This window comes from Rhipicephalus microplus, unplaced genomic scaffold (genome assembly GCF_043290135.1).
Source record: "Rhipicephalus microplus isolate Deutch F79 unplaced genomic scaffold, USDA_Rmic scaffold_65, whole genome shotgun sequence".
Taxonomy (NCBI): domain Eukaryota; kingdom Metazoa; phylum Arthropoda; class Arachnida; order Ixodida; family Ixodidae; genus Rhipicephalus; species Rhipicephalus microplus.
The window spans coordinates 1440580-1459996 of NW_027464638.1; the positions used below are offsets into that span (position 1 = coordinate 1440580).

At 46.8% G+C, this 19417-nt stretch overlaps 2 protein-coding genes across 8 annotated transcripts in view; one reads left to right on the forward strand and one right to left on the reverse strand.

Annotated features, from left to right (window-relative positions):
* Positions 1 to 19417, forward strand: part of LOC119161362 (glycosyltransferase 25 family member) — a 230211-nt gene that overhangs the window by 48910 nt on the left and 161884 nt on the right. For 3 of the 5 annotated variants that reach the window (XM_075885037.1, XM_037413800.2, XM_075885041.1), the window contains exon 8: positions 320 to 426. In XM_075885037.1, the coding sequence (XP_075741152.1) occupies positions 320 to 426 (107 nt within the window). Of the gene's footprint in view, positions 1 to 319; positions 427 to 5588; positions 9273 to 13033; positions 13079 to 19417 lie in introns of those variants that run through there. The other 2 variants (XM_075885038.1, XM_075885040.1) reach the window with 2 other exon arrangements.
* LOC119161363 (uncharacterized) lies at positions 9418 to 11623 on the reverse strand. Of its 3 annotated transcripts, none has more exons than XR_012889353.1 (6): positions 11165 to 11623; positions 10291 to 10444; positions 9998 to 10069; positions 9876 to 9925; positions 9724 to 9789; positions 9418 to 9638 (listed from the first exon to the last, which is right to left on the reverse strand). XR_012889353.1 is itself a non-coding variant. In XM_075885042.1 (5 exons), the coding sequence occupies exons 1-4, from the start codon at positions 11239 to 11241 to the stop codon at positions 9751 to 9753; spliced, it is 342 nt and encodes a 113-aa protein (XP_075741157.1). In that variant the 5' UTR covers positions 11242 to 11623; the 3' UTR covers positions 9418 to 9638; positions 9724 to 9750. The 3 variants fall into 3 exon arrangements, 1 of the variants encoding a protein (XP_075741157.1); XR_005108451.2 differs by having other exon boundaries at positions 9860 to 9925; XM_075885042.1 differs by lacking the exon at positions 9876 to 9925.

The window sequence follows — 19417 nt, forward strand, 5'->3', positions numbered from 1 at the left end:
TGGGTAGAAAAAGTGGCATTCCGTGACAAAAACTGTTTCACAAACCGCAACTTTGCAGAAAAGCCAACTTCTTGTTTACTTTCCAAGCTGTCCATTGGTTTGTCGGGCTCAAAAAAACACATTTTAGACGTCATCCTTGGTGGTTTTTCGTGAAAGTGTTTGTTATTTTGGACGGCGGTGTATTAGATCTTGAGAAAATCTTCAAAGGCCAGTGGTGTATGAAAACATGAAAAATTTCAGACGGGGCTGAAGTTCCATAAGCGACCCCCTGGTTACGACACTGCACTCAGGATAGGCACTTCTTTCTATTCTGGTGCAGGTCTACCTCATAAACTTGGAGCGTCGGCCAGAACGGCGAAAGCGCATGGAGTACTGCTTCGAGGAGTTAGGCATCGCCTTCAAGTTCATTGCGGCTGTCGACGGAAAGTAAGTCTGGCATGCATGTTCCTAAAATATCATTAATGTGTATTTGTAAGATATGTTCCAGAACTCGGAAGAAGAATGTAAAAGAAGGCAAGAAAAATGGAAGGAAGAAAAGAAAAAAAAACTTACATTGACTTATTATAGCACGTTCGCTTATTTTGTTGATTTCTATGCAGGTGTTCTTTGTAAACTGCAAAATTTCCTTTGGTAATTGTGCATGATCGTATGCATTATTGAGTAAGCAGAAAATTATTCCAGGAAGCATCTCAAGTAGTACAAGCGTTCATTGCCCCTTGGGCTACTTTCACGTTTGGCCAACGGCTGCCCTTGTGGTAATGACAGCCTTCAATTTAAGAGACGCAGCTGTCGCATCGCGAAATATAGATAAATTTTTCGAAATTTTGATTTTCAGTTTTCATGACCTTAAGTCTTTCTGATTCCAAAATATCATGAACACCACGTAAAATGCTTAAAAATTGTTTTACCACCAAATTCAGCGCATAAGTTCTCAGTAACTGCGAGAAACAGTCGTTTTTTCTAGCCACGGTATATAACTTCGCAATGGCGCAACTGAGAGCCACCATCTTGGGCTTGTCAAAAAGATCGTTTGTTTGGCTTTGAATTTTTTTGCATTAGCTGCCGCCACCAAATGAAAACAAGCGCATGAAAGCAAAGTTTAGAAGGTCTCGCGATAGAACATGGTTGGTAGCATGCAACACGTGACACGAATGGGCAACTCCCCCGCACGGATGCCTCGCATCGTCTGCTCTTCGCGGTCACATGAGGCGCCAGATTAAGCCTGTAGCCAGGGGGAGGTTGTTCCTAGCCCACCTCCCCCGCACTGAAATTCAAAGGGAGGCGAGGGGTGTTTTATCAAGAAAAAATAATAAACGTGTTCTTCAAGGCTTTCAACACGTGCTCCCTCCTCCTCCTTGAAAAAAAGTTCCTGGCTACAGGCCTGTGCTAGATATGTTTCTTTAGTGGATAGCTTGGTCATGTGCGGCACGGTCTATGGCACAGTTTCATCGAAGACCTCGCCTGCGATCGTAGGTCGGCCACAGGATAAGATGAACTACAGAAAAATGCATCAGTCATGCAGCCGTAAGTTTGTCTCCGATAGTGAAACAGAGACGTTGTCAACAGCTTCCAGTGCTGCCTCTGCTACTGTTCAACGTGTTGCTGAGGCACCGCTGTTTGCTCCATGCTTGTAAGGCTTAGATTTTTGGCTTCTCTAATGGCATGATGTGTATTCGGACCTGCAGCCATGCACATCGCCCGACGGCTCCCAAGACTCGCGGCCGTGCTTATCATGCGGTGACTGGTCGAAACCGCAGCCGAGCACATCACACATGGATGAAGTGTCGTCAAAAACTGGTAGCAATGGCGTACTGAGGGAGAATGGAGGATTAACCCCATCCCCGAAAATATTGCATGTGCACTACCCCCTACATATATACACACACATATACAAATGCACGTGCGAACATAAAGGATCATTGACTTCCTCTTTCCAAGGGTGTCGGAAGCAAGTGGCAAGCGAGCTGAACCCTCCCCCCCCCCCCCCCAACCCACGCCAGCTGAAGCAAGAGGGCTCAGCCCCTCAGTCTAGCCGTATTGCGGATAGTCACAGCTTTGTCGAAAGGCGAAGCAATAAACGCGATAGCAACAAACTGAAAGGTCACGCGCAGAATAGAAAGCAGATCGAAACATGCCCCACGTTCCTCATGCACAAATGATGCACAAAACGTACTCACAGGTACGGATGCACGCAAATAAGAGTCTCATTTGTTACTTTGCTGTGTCTGAAAAGCGCGCGCTTTTCGCAAAGGGAGACTGCAATTATTGCAGTGACCTTTGTGCATCCGGTTAATACAGCAGAATTGTTCTAGGTAAAGCCCGAGGCCAGCCAAGGCGTATGACCTTCCCCTCCTCGTCGCCGCGAGATAAGGGCGCATGAGAGAGCATCGCTCCCCTTCTCTAAGCCAGGCAAAGTACGCGTAGGTGATTAGAGCGGGCGCCGCCGCGCGATGTGGCGCCGCGCGCTCATTGCGCCATTTCGCTGGTAATGCTGAAAACACGATTCCCTCACGAGATGCTCGTGAGCAGAGGTAAGTGGTAGATATAAGTAGCTTGTCGTTTGAATGGTCAAGGATGTGCTCCGGGGTGGCTCAATGGTTAAGGCCTCACTTTCACGACGCAGAGGTCCGACGTTCGATTCCGAGCGCCAAGTGTTTTTTTCTGGATTTTTTTGTTTCTTGCGTTTTCATATATATAGATACATATACATATCCGGTGCATGACATCGACGCGCACGTTGACGCCGGCGGCGAAATCCAGCTGAAAGTGTCCATAAATTTTTATCGCAATAAAATGTTCCGGAATGGAAATCGAAGCTTTAGCGCCCTGCACACCTGTGGCATCATGCAAATTTTCTCACCAGTATAGCCTTTCCCTGCCAAGGTGTGACTAAGTCAGGTCAACGAGCCGCTAATTGCCCAAAAAGGGTCAGTCGAGGTGTCAGTCTTGTTCAACTTCTTATCTCTAGTTTGTGAAGTGGACGTTGAGTTGGCTATTGAGGTAGAGGTGCACTTCTCATGCACCTGTAAGTACTACATGATTAGTGATCTTGGCCGCCGTGTGGAGTGGATAAAGAGAGTAGGATCCAGAGATGTTATTTAATTCAGCGCACCAAAAAGCACCAGCGCCTTCACTGATATCGGAACCATCTAAATACTTGTACGTAAAGTATTTTCTAGTCCATTGAAATGCTCTGCTGACTGCTCCTACCACGATGAGCACTCGTGTTTGCACCGGCCACGCAACCCCTGACCCAACCAGTCATGGGCACGTTGCCAGTAAAAATTGTTATAGTCACACAACAATGTTGTGGCGCCAGCGCACGGCGCAGGCAAAAGGTAGCTGTGATATTTCATTTGCACAAGCTTTCACACATCTTGAGAAAGGTGGCCCAGTGGTAGGACGTCGTATTCATAGCATTCAATTTTCCTGTCTAAGCTCTGCAGAATGACTGACCCGAAGGCAAAGACGCTGCAGGTCAGTCTCACAAAGCACAGGCGGGCCTGCACTTTGTGATTGTGCAAAAGGGTTCGTTTACAAAATTTTTTTAAAGTGCGGGAAAGTGTCCGTTGACGCAAACTGGGAGATGCGTTAGAAGCGCCGTGTAGGCCCCATATGTCCTATGCATACTTGGTCATTTTGAGGTGCCATTTTCTCAGCCACTAAATATATTGACATAATCCATACCTACATTATCTTCTTCCGAACATTCTGCTGTTTTAACTGAAACAGGTTTATTAAAATCTGACTGATATTATAATTTTTTTTCCAAATTTTCAACTACGAGAACCTAAACTTTGGATTCATTGGCATCTATGAAAACTTTGTAACACAACAACTATAATGTCCATAACTTCGCTTCTGCTTCAGTAGCTGTAGCATTTACGCAGAATACAAGGAAAAATAAACATGTGTTTATCTTAGAATGCATAGGAAATAATGATACCTAAGCATTAAAACAAATATGGTACCAAGATAAACGACGGCTGCTGACCCGCAGGTCGCGTGGGTTCGAATCCTGCCTGCGGCCGCTGCATTTCCGATGGAAGCGGAAATGTTCTAGGCCCGTGTGCTCAGGTTTGGGTGCACGTTAAAGAACCCCAGGTGGTCGAAATTTCCGGAGCCCTCTACTACAGCGTCTCTAATAATCATATGGTGGTTTTGGGACATTAAACCTCACATATCAATCAATCAAATCCGAGATAATCGAGCTTAAAGTGAGAAAATGGTCGAAAAGCGAACACAATTTGCCACAAATGCCGTTTCACTGTTTTATTTATTAGATACAAACTTTGTAATCATTTACGAAGTCAATTTCTACTTTGTAGCCTCTCGTAATGCTTTCCTTGCTTTTTTTTTTGAGCTGGCATGCCGCTCTATCTGCAATGTATTGTTAAGTGTGGTCAACGTTTTTCACCAAGCTCACTGTAGTTTGGCCCAGCTTCAGTCGTAACTATTACCGAATTTTGGTTCATGTGATACTATCATCATTAAATGAAAGAAGCATATTCAATGTCGCAATCCTCAAGACAATGAAAAAAAGACAACAAAGACTCGGCAATACCATTAACTGAACATATGCACCGGGCAGCTTGCACGCGCTATTCGGTCTAATCGCATCACAAGTAATAGTAATGTTCATTAGGGCGTACCTGCTGTCACCCTGCTCGTGATTTTTCACGAAGGACGCCGAGAAGGCTGAGAAATTCACCGATGAAGAGCTTGCTGGTAGAGTGTTGATCGCCTCAGTACATCACTGGCATTCGCATTTACAAGACAAATGTATACGGGTTGCCGCGATATTGGCACTTGCTGAATTGCTAAAAACCTTCTTTATCCCCTGTATCTAAGATTATCGATAAGCACGGCAAACGCAAGGTGTAATAAAGGTAGGAGCTGAAAGTGCTAGAAGCCGTGCACTTTAAATACAAAGAGCGAATATAAAGGCGTGCAGTGTTTTGGAGAGTTACTTTACAATTTTCTAAACGCAGCTGACTCTTGAGAAGCATTTTGCCTTTCGTACATGTAATTTGTTTAGAAGAATAGACCGTAAGCACCGAGTGCATACGAGGAACTTATCCTAGCGCGCGTTTTCAATCACTACTTGCTTTTGGAAAAACGGACTTTAAGCCACAAGAAATGCTGTTTCACTTTCTTTGAAGATTTCCGGTCAAAAAGTGCCTATTTTTTATTGCTGATTCCGAGTCTCATTTTACTATAAAACGTAGCTAGATGATGTTGAAAAAGTATTTTCACCACATACTTAGTAAATTGAGAGGAATAAAGCTTACTTCTGAAGAATACATAGGAAGCCAGCTACTTGCTGCCATCATTGGTATGTGGTCTTCGTTGGTACCTAGATAATTGTGCAAAGCAGTGATTAAGGAGTGGCGCTGAGCAGTTATTTCTCGATGTTGAGTCTATCATATGACGTAGAATATTCCGTGTTTTAGGCACATTTAGGTAAGTGTTGCATAATGTTACAAAGCTGATGTCAGTTATGACAGAAGAGTTGAAAAGCGTAATCTTCAATTTAACGTGTTAAATAACAATGCATTTGCATAATGAGCGGTTGAATTTGTTTAAAGTGCTTGCGCAGACCAGCGAGTGCCTACCACATGTGCAGCAGCTTGGGGTCTACCGTGTCGCCTACGGCATCTGCTGGGGGAGTCTTGGTAGCGCGCTTAACGTCTCCATGACTTCCGGGATGGCGGGCGCACGTCTCTCTGGCCGTCCTAGTCGCTGCATTTCCCAGCAATATGAGCGAGCATCGCCTCGGGCGCCCGCGCCTGGCTATCGCGAGGTTGCGAAACACTGCAGAGCTCATGGGATTCCAGCGTGCCCATGTTATGTTTTTTCTGCGTACGAGCAAGAATCACCGCCAGAATCTTCTGGCTGAACTGAAGGAAATATTTTTCAAACATGATTGACAATTAACAAAAACATGACAATTAACTGCTGCATTTACCTGATAGGTAAATGTAAGGAGGTATCAAATCGTCTGTGGCAGTATTACTTTTTTTATGATGGTCCGTTTTGTCTCGGTTCTAAATATTTCGATTTGAGAAATATAGAGGCATTCCTCCTTTCTGGAGACTTTTACAGGGGAAAACGGGGCTAATTATCACTGTTGAAATGTATTGCTCTCCTATTGTGACTCATAATTTTGCTGTTGTATCACGTAGGGATATTTATGACGTGGTCAACCGAAGGGTCGTTACGCTTTAGATAATCAAGTGTCCTGGTCATGTCATTGAAATAAGATAAGTGAGAACTAATTTTGCCGGATTATTGTAGGAGGCTTCGATTAGCCTATATTACTGCCCACGTCTTTCACAGGGAAAGCACCTGAGTTGTGATCGTCTCATTTTTCGTAATCTGAATTTTGATTAAGTTTTGATAGCACAATGTCAATATCAATGTCGTGTTCATTTACTATACTCTCGACTGCATTCAAATCAAAGGGTCGTACATGTAGCATAATGGCGTCTTTCTAATGAAAACTAAATATTCGCCGAGGTAGACTACTAAAGAAAGAAAAAAGTGCATATTGAACTGCTATGCAACACCGCAGTGTTTCATACCAGGTGCATCAAACTCTGAACGCGTGTTGCGTACTTCTTGAACAAGCAAAGCACTTCGATGTTCGCTCTTGTATTGCCAAACGTATCCATTGAAGACCGCAGAATTCACAGTGCAAATGGCCGACCAAAAACGTGCCTGTAACAAGTCCGTGGGCATCGCAGAATCGGTGACGTCTAGGCGCATGGCGACTGCCTGCACCCTCCTCCTTGTATCCTGCTTCTGCGGCTGGATGGGAGGACTTTTGAAACGGCGTTAAAATCAATAGCAGCGCTAGTTCCACGAAGGGAAAAAGAAGCAACCCTTTTAATCGAGTGTAACTTGTGAATGTAGAACGCGGAACTCTTTCGACTTCGCTTGTTGATCGGGCTGTGATTTTTTTTTCTTCGCCAGCGCCCTCCATTCTATACAGCCTGCAAACTTCGAAGTACAGTAAGTTTCGAGCACATCCAGATCTCTTGCAAAGGCATCGCAATTATGAACACTCTAATATGGGCGATTCAAAACTACACCAAAAGAAGTCAATTTGAGAATATATACGCACAAGCATTGACTTTGCCTCTCGTACTATTTGGGCAGGCATTCTCAAATGAGCGCAAAGTAATACAGAAGCGCAAAACCATTTTTTTTCTTGCCACATGCAAGTTTTCGCCATCAGCGCGGCAGCTTTTTCGAACATACAAAGGAGCGCCGCGGTGCGGAAAAAAGAGCAAGCCAGCACACCTCTGGAAACACGCTCTCTCTGTGCGATTGGGACGGCAGGAGAAAAACCCGCCGCGCACCCACCATTGCGGAGGCCATGGACGTCTTGTAGTAAGGAAGCTGTCCATTGGTCGATCGAGGTGGCAGATTCTGGAGAGGCCGATGCCCGAAACTGGCGGAAGACATCCCAGTCAACTAGGGCAGACTGTTTGCCTTTCCTGCACTGCGGGCCAGCCTTGATGATCGTTTGTATTATATAGTGATTATTGCCCAGAGGTTCATGAAGGCTGGACCACTGTATGCATAATGTTTGTAGTGAAGGTGATGTCAGGAGTGGTGTGTCTTGCAACGCTGTTGCCCAACCGCGTAGGATATGCCAGGTTTGTGTTAAGGGTGTAACCGAGATTGTGAGTGTCTTGCCACAGCACTCGTCCTCTCCTGGTGTCGTGGATATATCCCCAAGCTGGTGAGGGAGTGTTAAAATTCCCTATCATGAGGAAAGGAAAAATTCTTGCCAACTTTTTGACATAAGGATTGAGCTTGTGGAAGCGATGTGGTTGTCGTGGGCTGCAGTAAATATTGACCAAAACATACTAGTGGATGTCAATTGAGAGGACGAAAGGATTTCCAACATTATGTGCGGCGCTGTATCAAAGACCGGGGGTGGGGGGTGTTGAGCTTCGTCGCGGTGGTCTAGTGGCTAAGGTACTCTGCTGCTGACCCGCAGGTTGCGAGATCGAATCCCGACTGCGGCGGGCTGCATTTCTGATGGAGGTGGAAATTTTGTAGGCTTGTGTTCTCAGATTTGGATGCACGTTAAAGAACCCCAGGGGGTCGAAATTTCCGGAGCCTTCCACTAGGGAGTCTCTCATAATCATATGGTGGTTTTGGGACGTTAAACCCCACATATCAATCAATAAATCGGGGAGGGGGGTGTTGAATAACGGGGATATTTCGTTTCACGAGGGTAGTAATAACTTCCCGACTGTCGGGGGTTTGAGCAGCCGTAAAGGAGGCGTATCCGACCTGTCCGCCAGATTCCTGTAAAGCGATAATATCTGTATTGTTTCATCAAGTGTCGATAGAAATTGTTGCAGTACGCTCCTATTACGGCAGTAGCCGCTGCAGTTCCATTGTCAGATGCAGTACTGAGTGTGCGGATTACTCATGGCCATCTTGGTTAATGCGTTCATAAGGCAAAAATGTTTATAAAGCAAAACTTATGCCTAGCCATCTCAGAAGCTGGTCACATGGTTGAACAACGGTGGCGTCAGTAGGTATAGCACGATTATTTCGGGCTTAATTTTATAATTTCTTTTTATTGATCTCAGATAATGGCAGCTCCTCCTATTAGTTCATATTAACACAGTGACACTAAAAGAAATACCAGTTTGTTTCGAGTGTCTTAAACGAAATGTTATTAAATGCATCCACGCATGGATCACACCGAGAGAGAAGACATACAAAGATATGTATGTATGTATGTATGTATGTATGTACACTCTCAGTCAGGTGCGGGATAATGAACGGCATATAGGCGGTGCGCTCCTGCGTACTGACTGAAATCCTGTCTATAGGTAGCCTAGCAATAAAAAATAGCCGTGACAGCTGCACGGCGCGGAAGTAACGCGTACAGCTGGTAAGAACAGGCGCAAGAAAGAAAAAAAAAAGGAAAAAGAGGGGAGAGCCGCCGTCTCTGTCGCGCCAGGAGCGGGCATCAACTTACGCAGAACCTTTTAAGGCCCCTGTATTTTTCAAAGGTAGCGCAAACTCTCTTCCCCGCGCCGTTTCCCCCTCACCTGCCACTCTCAGCCGCCATGAAGGAGCGACTCACGCGGAGCGCGCCGCCGGACGGTTTCCTTTTGTCGCGTGGCACGTTGAAGTAAGGCCCCTAGGGGCCTTACGTTGAATTGCTAAAAATATCATAAAATATTGAAACCCTCATTGCACACTTTTAAGTAAAGGAACCCTCGTTTTTAATCGCAGGTATGCACATAAGGCACTGAAGTAAAGTATACATTGGACATATCTAAGTATATACAAGCACTAGGCAAAAGCATAAACAAAACTCATTCACATTTGTAAAGAAACCTTCTTTTTCGATTACAAATATACACATAAGGTACCGAAGTCTACTAATGTGACATTTTTAAGTGTGTACAGGAAATAGGCAAAAACATAAACAAAACTAGTGCACGTTTTTAACGGCATCTCTCATTGAAACACTCCTGCTGCCCGACTTTTTCGAAGCCAGTCGCTTCCTCTCCGCTTCAGCGTTGGACTTCTTTACTAATAGCCGCCCATTGGTCGAGGGGTCATGCTTGTGGACGTTCCTGGCTGGTCCCAGGACGCAGCTGTAAGCATGAATTGTGTAAATACAGAATGTAAGTAGAGACTCTAGATGTGACAACAGTTGTCATCGTAGTGGTATCAACTCACAAAATGAGCCGCCCACTGGTTGAAGGGTCATCCTTGTGCACGTTCCTGGCTGGTCCCAGGAGGCAGCTGTAAGCATAAATTGTAAATACAGAGGCTAGAGGCGTGCACATTTGCCATCACAGTGCAGTTAACTCACAAAATGGGCTGCCCACTGGTTCAGGGTCGCGGTCTATTGACGTTGCTGTGTTGTCCTTGGAGGCAGCTGTAAGCATGAATTGCGTAAGTACACAGTCTAAAGGCGTGAACATTTGTCATCACAGCGCAGTCAACTCACAAAATAAACTGCCCACTGGTTCAGCGTCCGGGGCCCTCCCCACTGACGTTTCTGGCTCATCCAAGGATACAGCTGTAAGCAAGAGTTGAGCAAGTACAGTGTGGGGGTGGGGATGTTTGCTGCCACAGTAAGACAGAATTGGATGCCGAATTAATCAAGTTCACAGGTCATAAAGATAAATGCAGGAATATGCTATCTGCCAGCGATCCAAACACACTGTATTGTCATATAAACCCCAAAACATAATCGCATTCACAACACAAGAGAGGAATAGAAACTAACAGGGGCCTCACCAGGAACCGTTTCATTCCCCTTTTTGAGGGGTGGCTTGCGCTCTTTCGGAAGAGGCCGATGCGCAAATATAGAAGGAACCGCATTTGGCTTGAGTTTCTTGATCCCAGTTTATGCCAGAATTGCTGGCTCATACTGATCCATCGTGAAGTGTTTCTGAAAAATACCGACATCCTCTATCGCATTTTTGCAGTTTTGCTGATGTGATATTGTCGAAGCAAAATATTTTGCTTCTTACGTTAAAAATGCAAACAGCCACAAAAGCCAGATGATTTTCTTGCATTTAGTAGGTGCCTTTCTCTTTGTTAATCGAAAGTGTACAACTTCGCAAGTATGTTCGAAATTTGAATGAAAGTATCTATGCATTTCACAAATAAACAACTATACAACATTATATTTACCATGCACTCTCTTATATTAGCTGTACACGCATTCACAAAATTCGGTCATGGAAGTGCGCAAAAGTGAGATAAATATGAAAGAATACAAACTGAGAACACAATAAACCACAATAAAACAATAAGCGCCGAAATTTCGCCTACAGGTAATCAAAGTTCGAGCGAAAAAAAAAAGGAAAGACGATCAAAGACGTGGTTGATCTCTGGAGAAGCATAATTGCTTCCACTGCAAATGGTTTCATTTAGAAAGCAAATCAAGCACGCCAAACATTCAACAGTAATTATGTTGTGGCCGTATTCGAATATTCGAGCAAGCTAAAAACGATCGAGCTGTCATCGTGGTTGAAATCGTGCGAGAAAGCGTCGACGGAAACTTCAAGCTGCTTTTGTTATACATGAACCTGAACCAAGGATGAGCTTTATCTGAAAGCCTTCCGGAGGCATGTCTACGCGAAGAAACTCTGTAGTGAGTGCTTACCTCGCAAAGCCTCCCTCGGTGACAATCGAAGTTTTTCCTGCCGATGCGATGCAGCCATACCGCTCTCCACTCCTCATTTTTCCCTCGTGGAACCACAAAAAGCTTGTCGCCTATTGCAATGCTGCTGGAGCAGCCAACGGCACAGCAGGTCGGCATTGCGCTGCATCCGAGGCCGCCTTGCTAAAGGCAACACACGTGGGAGCGAGATGCAGTGCGCTCACTCATGGCGTCGCTGCCCGGCGGAACCGAACCTGACGAGGGGTCAACAAGGTTCATTGGTCACGTGTCGCGCCTGGTCCAATAGGGTAGCAGAAACGCGCGCCGGAGTGAGGAGAGACGTAGAGGGCGGGGAGGAAATTCTCCTCCGCTTTTTGTACAATGGTTTGCGCTACCTTTGAAAAATACAGGGGCCTTAGAACCTTTCAGCCACAAGCGCGAGCGCGGCAAAAAAGAAAAGGAAACGCCCCCCCCCCCCTCCCCCTATGCCGCCGCCACACCAGCTGGGCGCCCGGCGCCGGCGTCACGTTCACCGTCGCCTGCATGCCGTGGCATTTGTCATTTGTGCGTCGCCTTTTCGTCCCGCTGTCTTGTGATGGTCGTTTTTCTACAAGATGGTCTGGGACGGAAACATTTTCCAGTGCTATATGGCAAACTTTATTCAAGATATCATGCATCTTTCTGCATTTGGGCAAACTCTTGAATGTGCAGTCCAATCGTTACTCTTTTGACTTCAATAAAAGAGTACAAACAACTTTCCGTTCATCAATTGTCGAGTTATGACATTGTGTCATGCACTAAATAAGAGTACTAGTGCATGCGCGACAGCTTACTGAAACACTGGCCTATGTATTGTAGCGAAACTTCTGGTTTGTTTAAGCTAAACACATCTGATGGCCATCCAGACGAAGTGTGGGAGCTGTTCCGCACAGGCAAGCGATGACAAGTCGACACGATGATTTCGGGGAGCATTAAATGGGGGTTTATTTATCTGATACAACTTAAATTTACACAATGCCCTAAGTCACAAATACAAAACATGAAAAATGATGGCATACCCCGCGGCTTGCATGACTGGTCTCCGGTGGCGAGATGCTCTGTTGACTCCGAGTCCGCTCACTCCAAAAAGGGCCCGAGTCGCTGCTTAAATAGGGTTTTTCAGCATCGACGGGTGCGCGGACCAAGCAGGCAAGCCGATGATAACCCATTCCAACACGAGTTTTCATGGTCGCGTGAAGCCTGCCTCGCAACAAAACGGTGGCAGCTTCTTGAAACGGACACAATCTCTAAAACAGCCTTGACGCGCAAACAAGTGCTCAAAAGCCAGCCCCCGAGTGCCACGGAGGACGCAAGCGGCGGCTCGCTCGTTTGGGGTGGTAGTGGTCAGAAGAGGAGAAAGACGCCTGATTTCTGCAGCCCGGTCGGAAGCACGGTGCGCTGCCTGGTTTGGCGCGAAGCGCACCGTGACCGATTGGATGCAGATTTTTCTGTTCAGGCTCTCATTCTTCCTCGAGGCGCCCTCCGCGAGACAAGTCGTTAAATAGCGTCCCTAACAAGAGCATCTGGCAAAGAACGAACTCCAGCTGTAGCTGAAAAAGCTTTCCGCGAGACATTGCCTTCGACACAGTATGTTGATGCGAAACGAGTTGAACTGATTATTTTAGGAAAGCATGACAAAAAAGAAACAAACTGAAGGCAGAGAGACAGAGAAAGATCAAAATTGAAAATCGATTGGTCGATGTTTGATTAGTGGTTGCGTAATTTGATGATGAACATTAAGTACAGAAGTCAGGTGCAGAAGTCGGCAGGAGAGCGTATGTCGCCGACATTTGCTCACTATTTCGAATATTAAGGACAGTTCTCATATTTCAGCACGGATTTGTAACAGTGAACCACGACCAAGACAACCAGTGTACTGCTGCGGAGATGATGTACCAGCTATAAAAATCCCCATTTTCTAAAGAGCATCTGCACGCAATAACAATAAAGGTTTTGAAGTTCGTTCTGCGCCATTTCTTCACCCCAACTGCACGCGGACGTTTGCGAAAGAGATGTGCAGAAGCATCATTTATTTGGAGGGAGAACTACCTGTCCGTCGCTAATTTGTGTACGTCATACTTGACCTGGCGCGCGTTTCTGCAGTCACTTGAACAGCGGTGTGATGCTGAATAAAGGTAAGAGTAGCCACTCCCCATAAATAAGATCAGTTAAAGACTGAAAATGAGTAAAAATCACTCTATATAGCGAAATAACGCGCATGAATTCTAATTGCAGAAATAAGTAATCGTCGAGATGCTAAAAAGGCGCTGCTGCCCAATTGTGCAGCTTGCGGCAGTTCGCGCGTACGAAATACAAATGTTAGAGCAGACACGCTAAAATACCCATGCAACGTTTACGTGCGAAAACGCATTGTCTTCAAACAGCTGAGAATAGGCTGCTGTCACTTACACGCTTGTTCTTCCCGACACGAATCAACGAAATTTCTTTCAGCACATGCACGCGCGAGAAACATACGCAGGTTTCGACAGCCGAACACAACCTCGTCCGCGATTTTGGTGAGCGTAACACCCGCATTTCACGGGGAAGCACTAAAACGACACACAAACACGCGTTAATCGTTCTTGCGGAACGGTGCATGATGAACCGAAGTCGGCGCCGAAAGCGCGCACCGTGGTTTTCTTGAGTTCACGAAGCCCTACAAAGTATTCGCTGATCAAATGCATGCACATGGCAGAAAAACTGCTCAAGGTTCCGCCGACGGTTTGCAAAAAGCCGCGGGGTATAGATATATACTCCCGCAAAAAGACTCGCCTTCATGCGGTGGCGCTGTGGTGGTGAGACGTCTGCTTCACGCAACGTTACTAGATTCTTCTTTCAGTTTGCAAACTGCGCCGCAGCAGGTGTCACCCTTCTATGTACCACCACGAGGGGGCGCGCTCGTCGTTTTTTTTTTTTTTTGACCGGTCTGCCGAGGATCCTGGCGGTTAGCCGAACGCCACCGACCACGCCTGCGAAGCAAAACAGCAGGCGCTTCTTCGTAGCCTGCAAGTATAGTGCAAGTGTGTTCCGTGGCAATCGCTATCGTTGTGTGTCTCAGCGAGATTGACGACACTCGCGCAGTTCGTGCTCCCACTGCTGCTTACTGCGATATCTTGGTGACAATTGACGTTGTGTTTCACTTGCTGTCAGTTCTGTTGTTAGCTGCATAGCTCTCATGCGACGTGTGACGGTTTTTTGATGTTATAAAACATGCCTCGCTTCTTAGTCACTGGCTGCGAAAGCGGCTTCGACTCAACGTAATCTGCGACCGAAAAAAGGCACTTTTTCAAGCCACGCGTTGATGAGGTGGGTCTTCAACAGTGGCAACGAGCAATACCGAGATTGGATAAGGAACTATCTAGATCTTGCGCTGTGTGCGACCTCTACTTCCAGGACGATATCTTGACTACGTGCACAATGTTCACAGTGACGTAGTTTTCATACCGCGTGAACAAAAGTGACTTCTAGTTTGTTGTAGTGTTCAATAAATTGTGTTCATTCAATAATTGATTGATACGTGGAGTTTAACGTCCCAAAACCACCATATGATTATGAGAGACCAGTGGAGGGCTCCGGAAATTCCGACCACCTGGGTTTCTTTAACGTGCACCCATATCTGAGCACACGGGCCTACAACATTTCCGCTTCCATCGGAAATGCAGCCGCCACAGCCGGGATTCGATCCCGCGACCTGCGGGTCAGCAGCCGAGTACCTTAGCCACTAGACCACCGTGGCGGGGCTGCAGTCCCGAGTTTGATTCCAGGGCTGTGCTTTGCATGTTAATCTCGCAGATGTAGGTGATTGTGGTACTGATGGTGTTAATTACCTGTAGCAGTAATATTCGCCGCATTATCGGCGAGAAACAGCTCTCAAAAGCGTAAAATAATGCTTTCTTTTTCGCCACCGCATCAGGGCCAGGCCGCCTACGGAATTGTCACGTCTAACCGCAGGCCGTTATTGCCAAGAAATATTTGACCAAAAATCCCGGCTGATCTTTGTCCCGGCTATATTGAAGGCCACTTCAAATTGGGCCAGTTTCTCTGGGGCACGGCTACGGAGCCGCGTAGAAGTGGCGATAACTGGCTTGGTTTTCTGCCTGCGGCCGTGAAGCCTAGCCAGGATTTGACTGAGAGTGTATGTATGCATATCTGTCTATCTATCTAATCTGTCTGTCTGTGTGCCTGTATGTATGTATGTCGCGCGGCAGGCTTCAAATCATATTTCTTTCTGCCGACATGCGCAAGCGCATCTCGTCATGCGTGCACCGTTCGCTTGTACGGACAAGATCCCTCGACGCATCTTTCTGTCTGATGCGCGTCTTCCTGTAGCCTGACAGCTACTGCGTGCTCCCACAAGAGTTGCGGAAAATGGCTCGCCGTCTTCCCTTTTCGCTCCGAACCACTGCTCATCTAATAACACGCGTTGTTGGGCTAGTTGGTGCATAGAATAAAAAAAATATACCCAGCCAAAAATTAAAGAACACAGGAAACTGAGATCCGCTTTCCTGTCTTCTCCTCCGTTTCCTGGGTTCGTTCATTTTTTTTTTTTTTTGGCTTGATGTATTTTCTTGGTGCATTGATCATCTTCCGCCCGCACAATCTGCTCTTCCTTTTAACAGAACACAACGGGGATGATGGGAAGGGTCGTTCATCCTGCGCGGGTGATCACGCACGCTGCAGCGCCCCGGTCCTGGCAAACTTTCGTGGCACTCTCGTCACTTAGCGCGTCTTCGTGGTGGAGGCCTGTGTTCGCCCCGAGGTGCGGGCTTTGCCCGAACTCCCTTCTGGTCCGCATCCGTGGGCAGCATTGCAATTGGCCGCATGTGTCACTCGCGCACACCCGTTTCTTTTTCTTTTTGTTTTTTATCTCCAATTTCAAGCGCTCGCCTGCAGCGAAGTCGGCGTCCCTTCACTGTATACGCTAGGCTCGGGCTGTCGTCGGAAAGGCGAAGAGTGTGGGTGGTGCGCGAAAAAAATATTTGTTTGCTTGCTCGGCGTAACCATTTCAAGCGCCACCGTTTCGCCCATGTCACGTGCGATTCCGTACAGACAGGTGAGAGCCTGAAATCTGCCCTTGTTTTTGTGTGCTCCTAGTTGACAGCACTCGGCCCTTAGACGTGCGGTCTCCGTCTGAATTAATTGCTTCGCGAGAGGTGAGATGTATGGGGTCTCTTGTGTACTCTCGTCGTTCTGCGCGGTACAGCGAAGCGATCGAGCTTTCTCGGGGACCAATCTCTCGCTGTTTTGGTGTCTGCTGCTCGCGAGTGAAGCACAGGTAATTGCGTGTCTATGCTTGCGCGCGTTTTAATTCGCTCAGAATTTTCGTACACCATGCGAAGTACGCCGTGCGATTGCCGACGAGGAACCCACTTACCAGAGACTGAGCATATTTTTCAGCCCCAATTTTTTCGCGTTGTAAGCGTGCAGAGAAACGAGACTTCGCGTCGGTGTCTTTGCTATAAACGTCGATAGGTGCACACTGGCGCTGTGTGCGTGTTGTTGGTTATCTCTTATTTTTTTTTTGTTGCACTCGGAGCGTTCACATTAGAAAAGACTGGCGCAGAAACAGTAGTTAACCTCGATAGAATCGATTAATTTATGTGGTTTTTAACAGCGGAGCTGTTTAAGCCGGCCGTTATTAATATGACGCGCTTAAACGAAACAAAACTCCGCCACGATGACGTCAACGCGCGTTGCAACCGGTTGCAGAGCTGTGCGGCACCTTGGATAGTTCATACTATGCTCCACCACCAGTGCTCCTGCCTGGACACTGCGCTACCGCTTCGGTCGCGCCGTACTTGCCGTCATTAGGGAGTTTTGGAATGCCGTTTGCAAGTGCTGCGGGCGTAGCGGGTTTTAGAATAGCGTTTGCCCTGCTGCAAACAGCGACGCACGTTCGCAGCGACACCGTAGCCTCGAAACCAGCGCTTGCGGGCCGCGATCGCCGTACGCAATTTCGGATTTTCTGCGTGCGCTACGCGAACGCCGACTCGCGTTACGACGCATGCGCAATGGCAGTGACCGCAGCGCAAGGGCTCGCGGTGCGCTAGTCTTAAACTTCCTATTGTCAACTTCGCACGCGGTCCTTCGTACTGCGTAAAGTCGGCGCCGTGCAGCGCCATAGGTAGAGTTGGCGAGACCGAAAAAGGTACGGGGCATCACTGTCACACTGATTTTTCTCGATCACTAGACGGAAATCACTGCCAATCGGTTCACACAGACCTGCCTCACGGGGCGCTTAGTATGTAGAGTCCAGTGAAGGCATTGAATACACCAGAGAGAAAGACGAGAGGTGATATGAAATGGCTTGGGATGTGAATGATTCGGCTTACCACGCCATACTCGTGCAGACGCATGGAGAAGACGGAAACAATAGTGGATGAATCGAATGCGGATACATGGTTTATGAATGTCGAAATATTCCAGTAGTATGCGTGCTCTCTCGCTCTCTCTCTCTGTCTCTCTCTCTCTCTCTTTCTATATATATATATATATATATATATATATATATATATATATATATATATATATATATATATATATATATATATATAGTTAATCAAGATGTCTTGTTAAGTTTTTTTTTTTTTTTTTACTGTGATGGGCGCGGACTAATGCTTCCGCTCTTCCTCTTGGCCAGTAAGTATTCTCGATGACTGAGGGCCAGAAACCTAAGAGATAGTGCCCATACTTTATTATAAGCATTCCACTAGCATGTTGACCTGATAAAGCTGGTTACGGATTGACGCGTGGTTTTTCTTTATGTCGGCGTGGCCTCAATATGTGATCGAGTGTCCTCGATCACGAAGGTTCTTTAAGAGTTTGGTAACCGCTTTGCGAACATAGATGACATAAAGCTATGCAGAGACAGGCTGGCTGAGACGGTATATGCACTTTCAGTCCACAAATAGACAAATCTAAAAAAAAAAAAAACTGTTGCCCGTACACGTGCCGGCTCAATCCGGCTGCCTAAATCTACGAAGGAATCTCATCTAGAAAACGAGTTGTCAATGCCGAATGAAATAGAATCTGAAATGTAAACTGGGAGCGCTGAAGAAGCGTGTGAGGCGATACGAAGAAATTGACGAAATTTCCGCTGTACAGCACCGAGAAGCAAGACGCTGTTAGTAAAAAAAAAACAACAACAAAATAAGTGGTGTTACGGACGTTTGGCAAATCGATGTGACCCTCATTTTATTTTGTATATACTCCGTACACAGAACATACGGATGTAGTTGGGAGAAACGTCGCGGTCTTTCTGTAAACAATATTTACTCGTCGCAAGTGGAATGCCGTATCCCACGTGTGTCACAGTTTGCTCTGGCGTATTAGTGTTGCCTCTGGGAGCGCGTGTTTGTATCAGCTGCTGGTCGTGCGACGCTGCTTCTGTCAATATCTTGGCAAGCCGCGCGGGCGAATGTATATATATACGGCGGCGCCTTTCTACACCGCGAGGCCCCGTTTGCGGCCTCCGGGGCCTTGAGAGGTCGCACGCCACGGGCTCAGTGTCAATATACGACGCTTGTGGACATCGGCCCAGCAGTGGTTGTCTAAGGTACTCGAGTGCTGACCCGCAGGCCGCGGGGTCGAATCCCGGCTGCGGCGGCTGCATTTCCGATGGAGGCCTAAATGCTGTAGGCCCGCGTGCTCAGATTTGGGTGCACGTTAAAGAACCCCGGGTGGTCTAAATTTCCGGAGCTCTCCGCTACGACGTCTCTCATAATCATATGGTGGTTTTGGGACGTTAAACCCCGCATATCGATCAATCAAGCTTGTTTACATCGCTATTGCTGAAGACGAGTGTCTGCAGTGTCCGAACGGTGGAAAATACTCCGGTGTTTGGGACTGTATAGTTATAGGTAAGTTTATTCATTTCTATCGGGTGCCATCTTGCGCTGATTACGCGCCGACTATCGGTTACGCACCTGGTATAGGTGGTATGTTCGCCTGCGTGCGCCTTCCGCTGCTCTTAAAAAGGGCACAACTTTGAACGTCCTGCTCGTTCACCGTTACCTTCCTTCGTTCATGCTATCGTGTGCATGCATTGATTTTTCTCTTTTTTGTTTTCTTTTTTTCACATCCCGAAAATAGGTGCACGGAACAACATTTCCAGCGGCGTATACCTTTCCCTTTTTCTTTGTGCGCAGGTACTCATGCCACTGTTGCGCACGACACCGTAATTATTTCCGGCCCACATGTCGAATTTCTGTTGCCCTT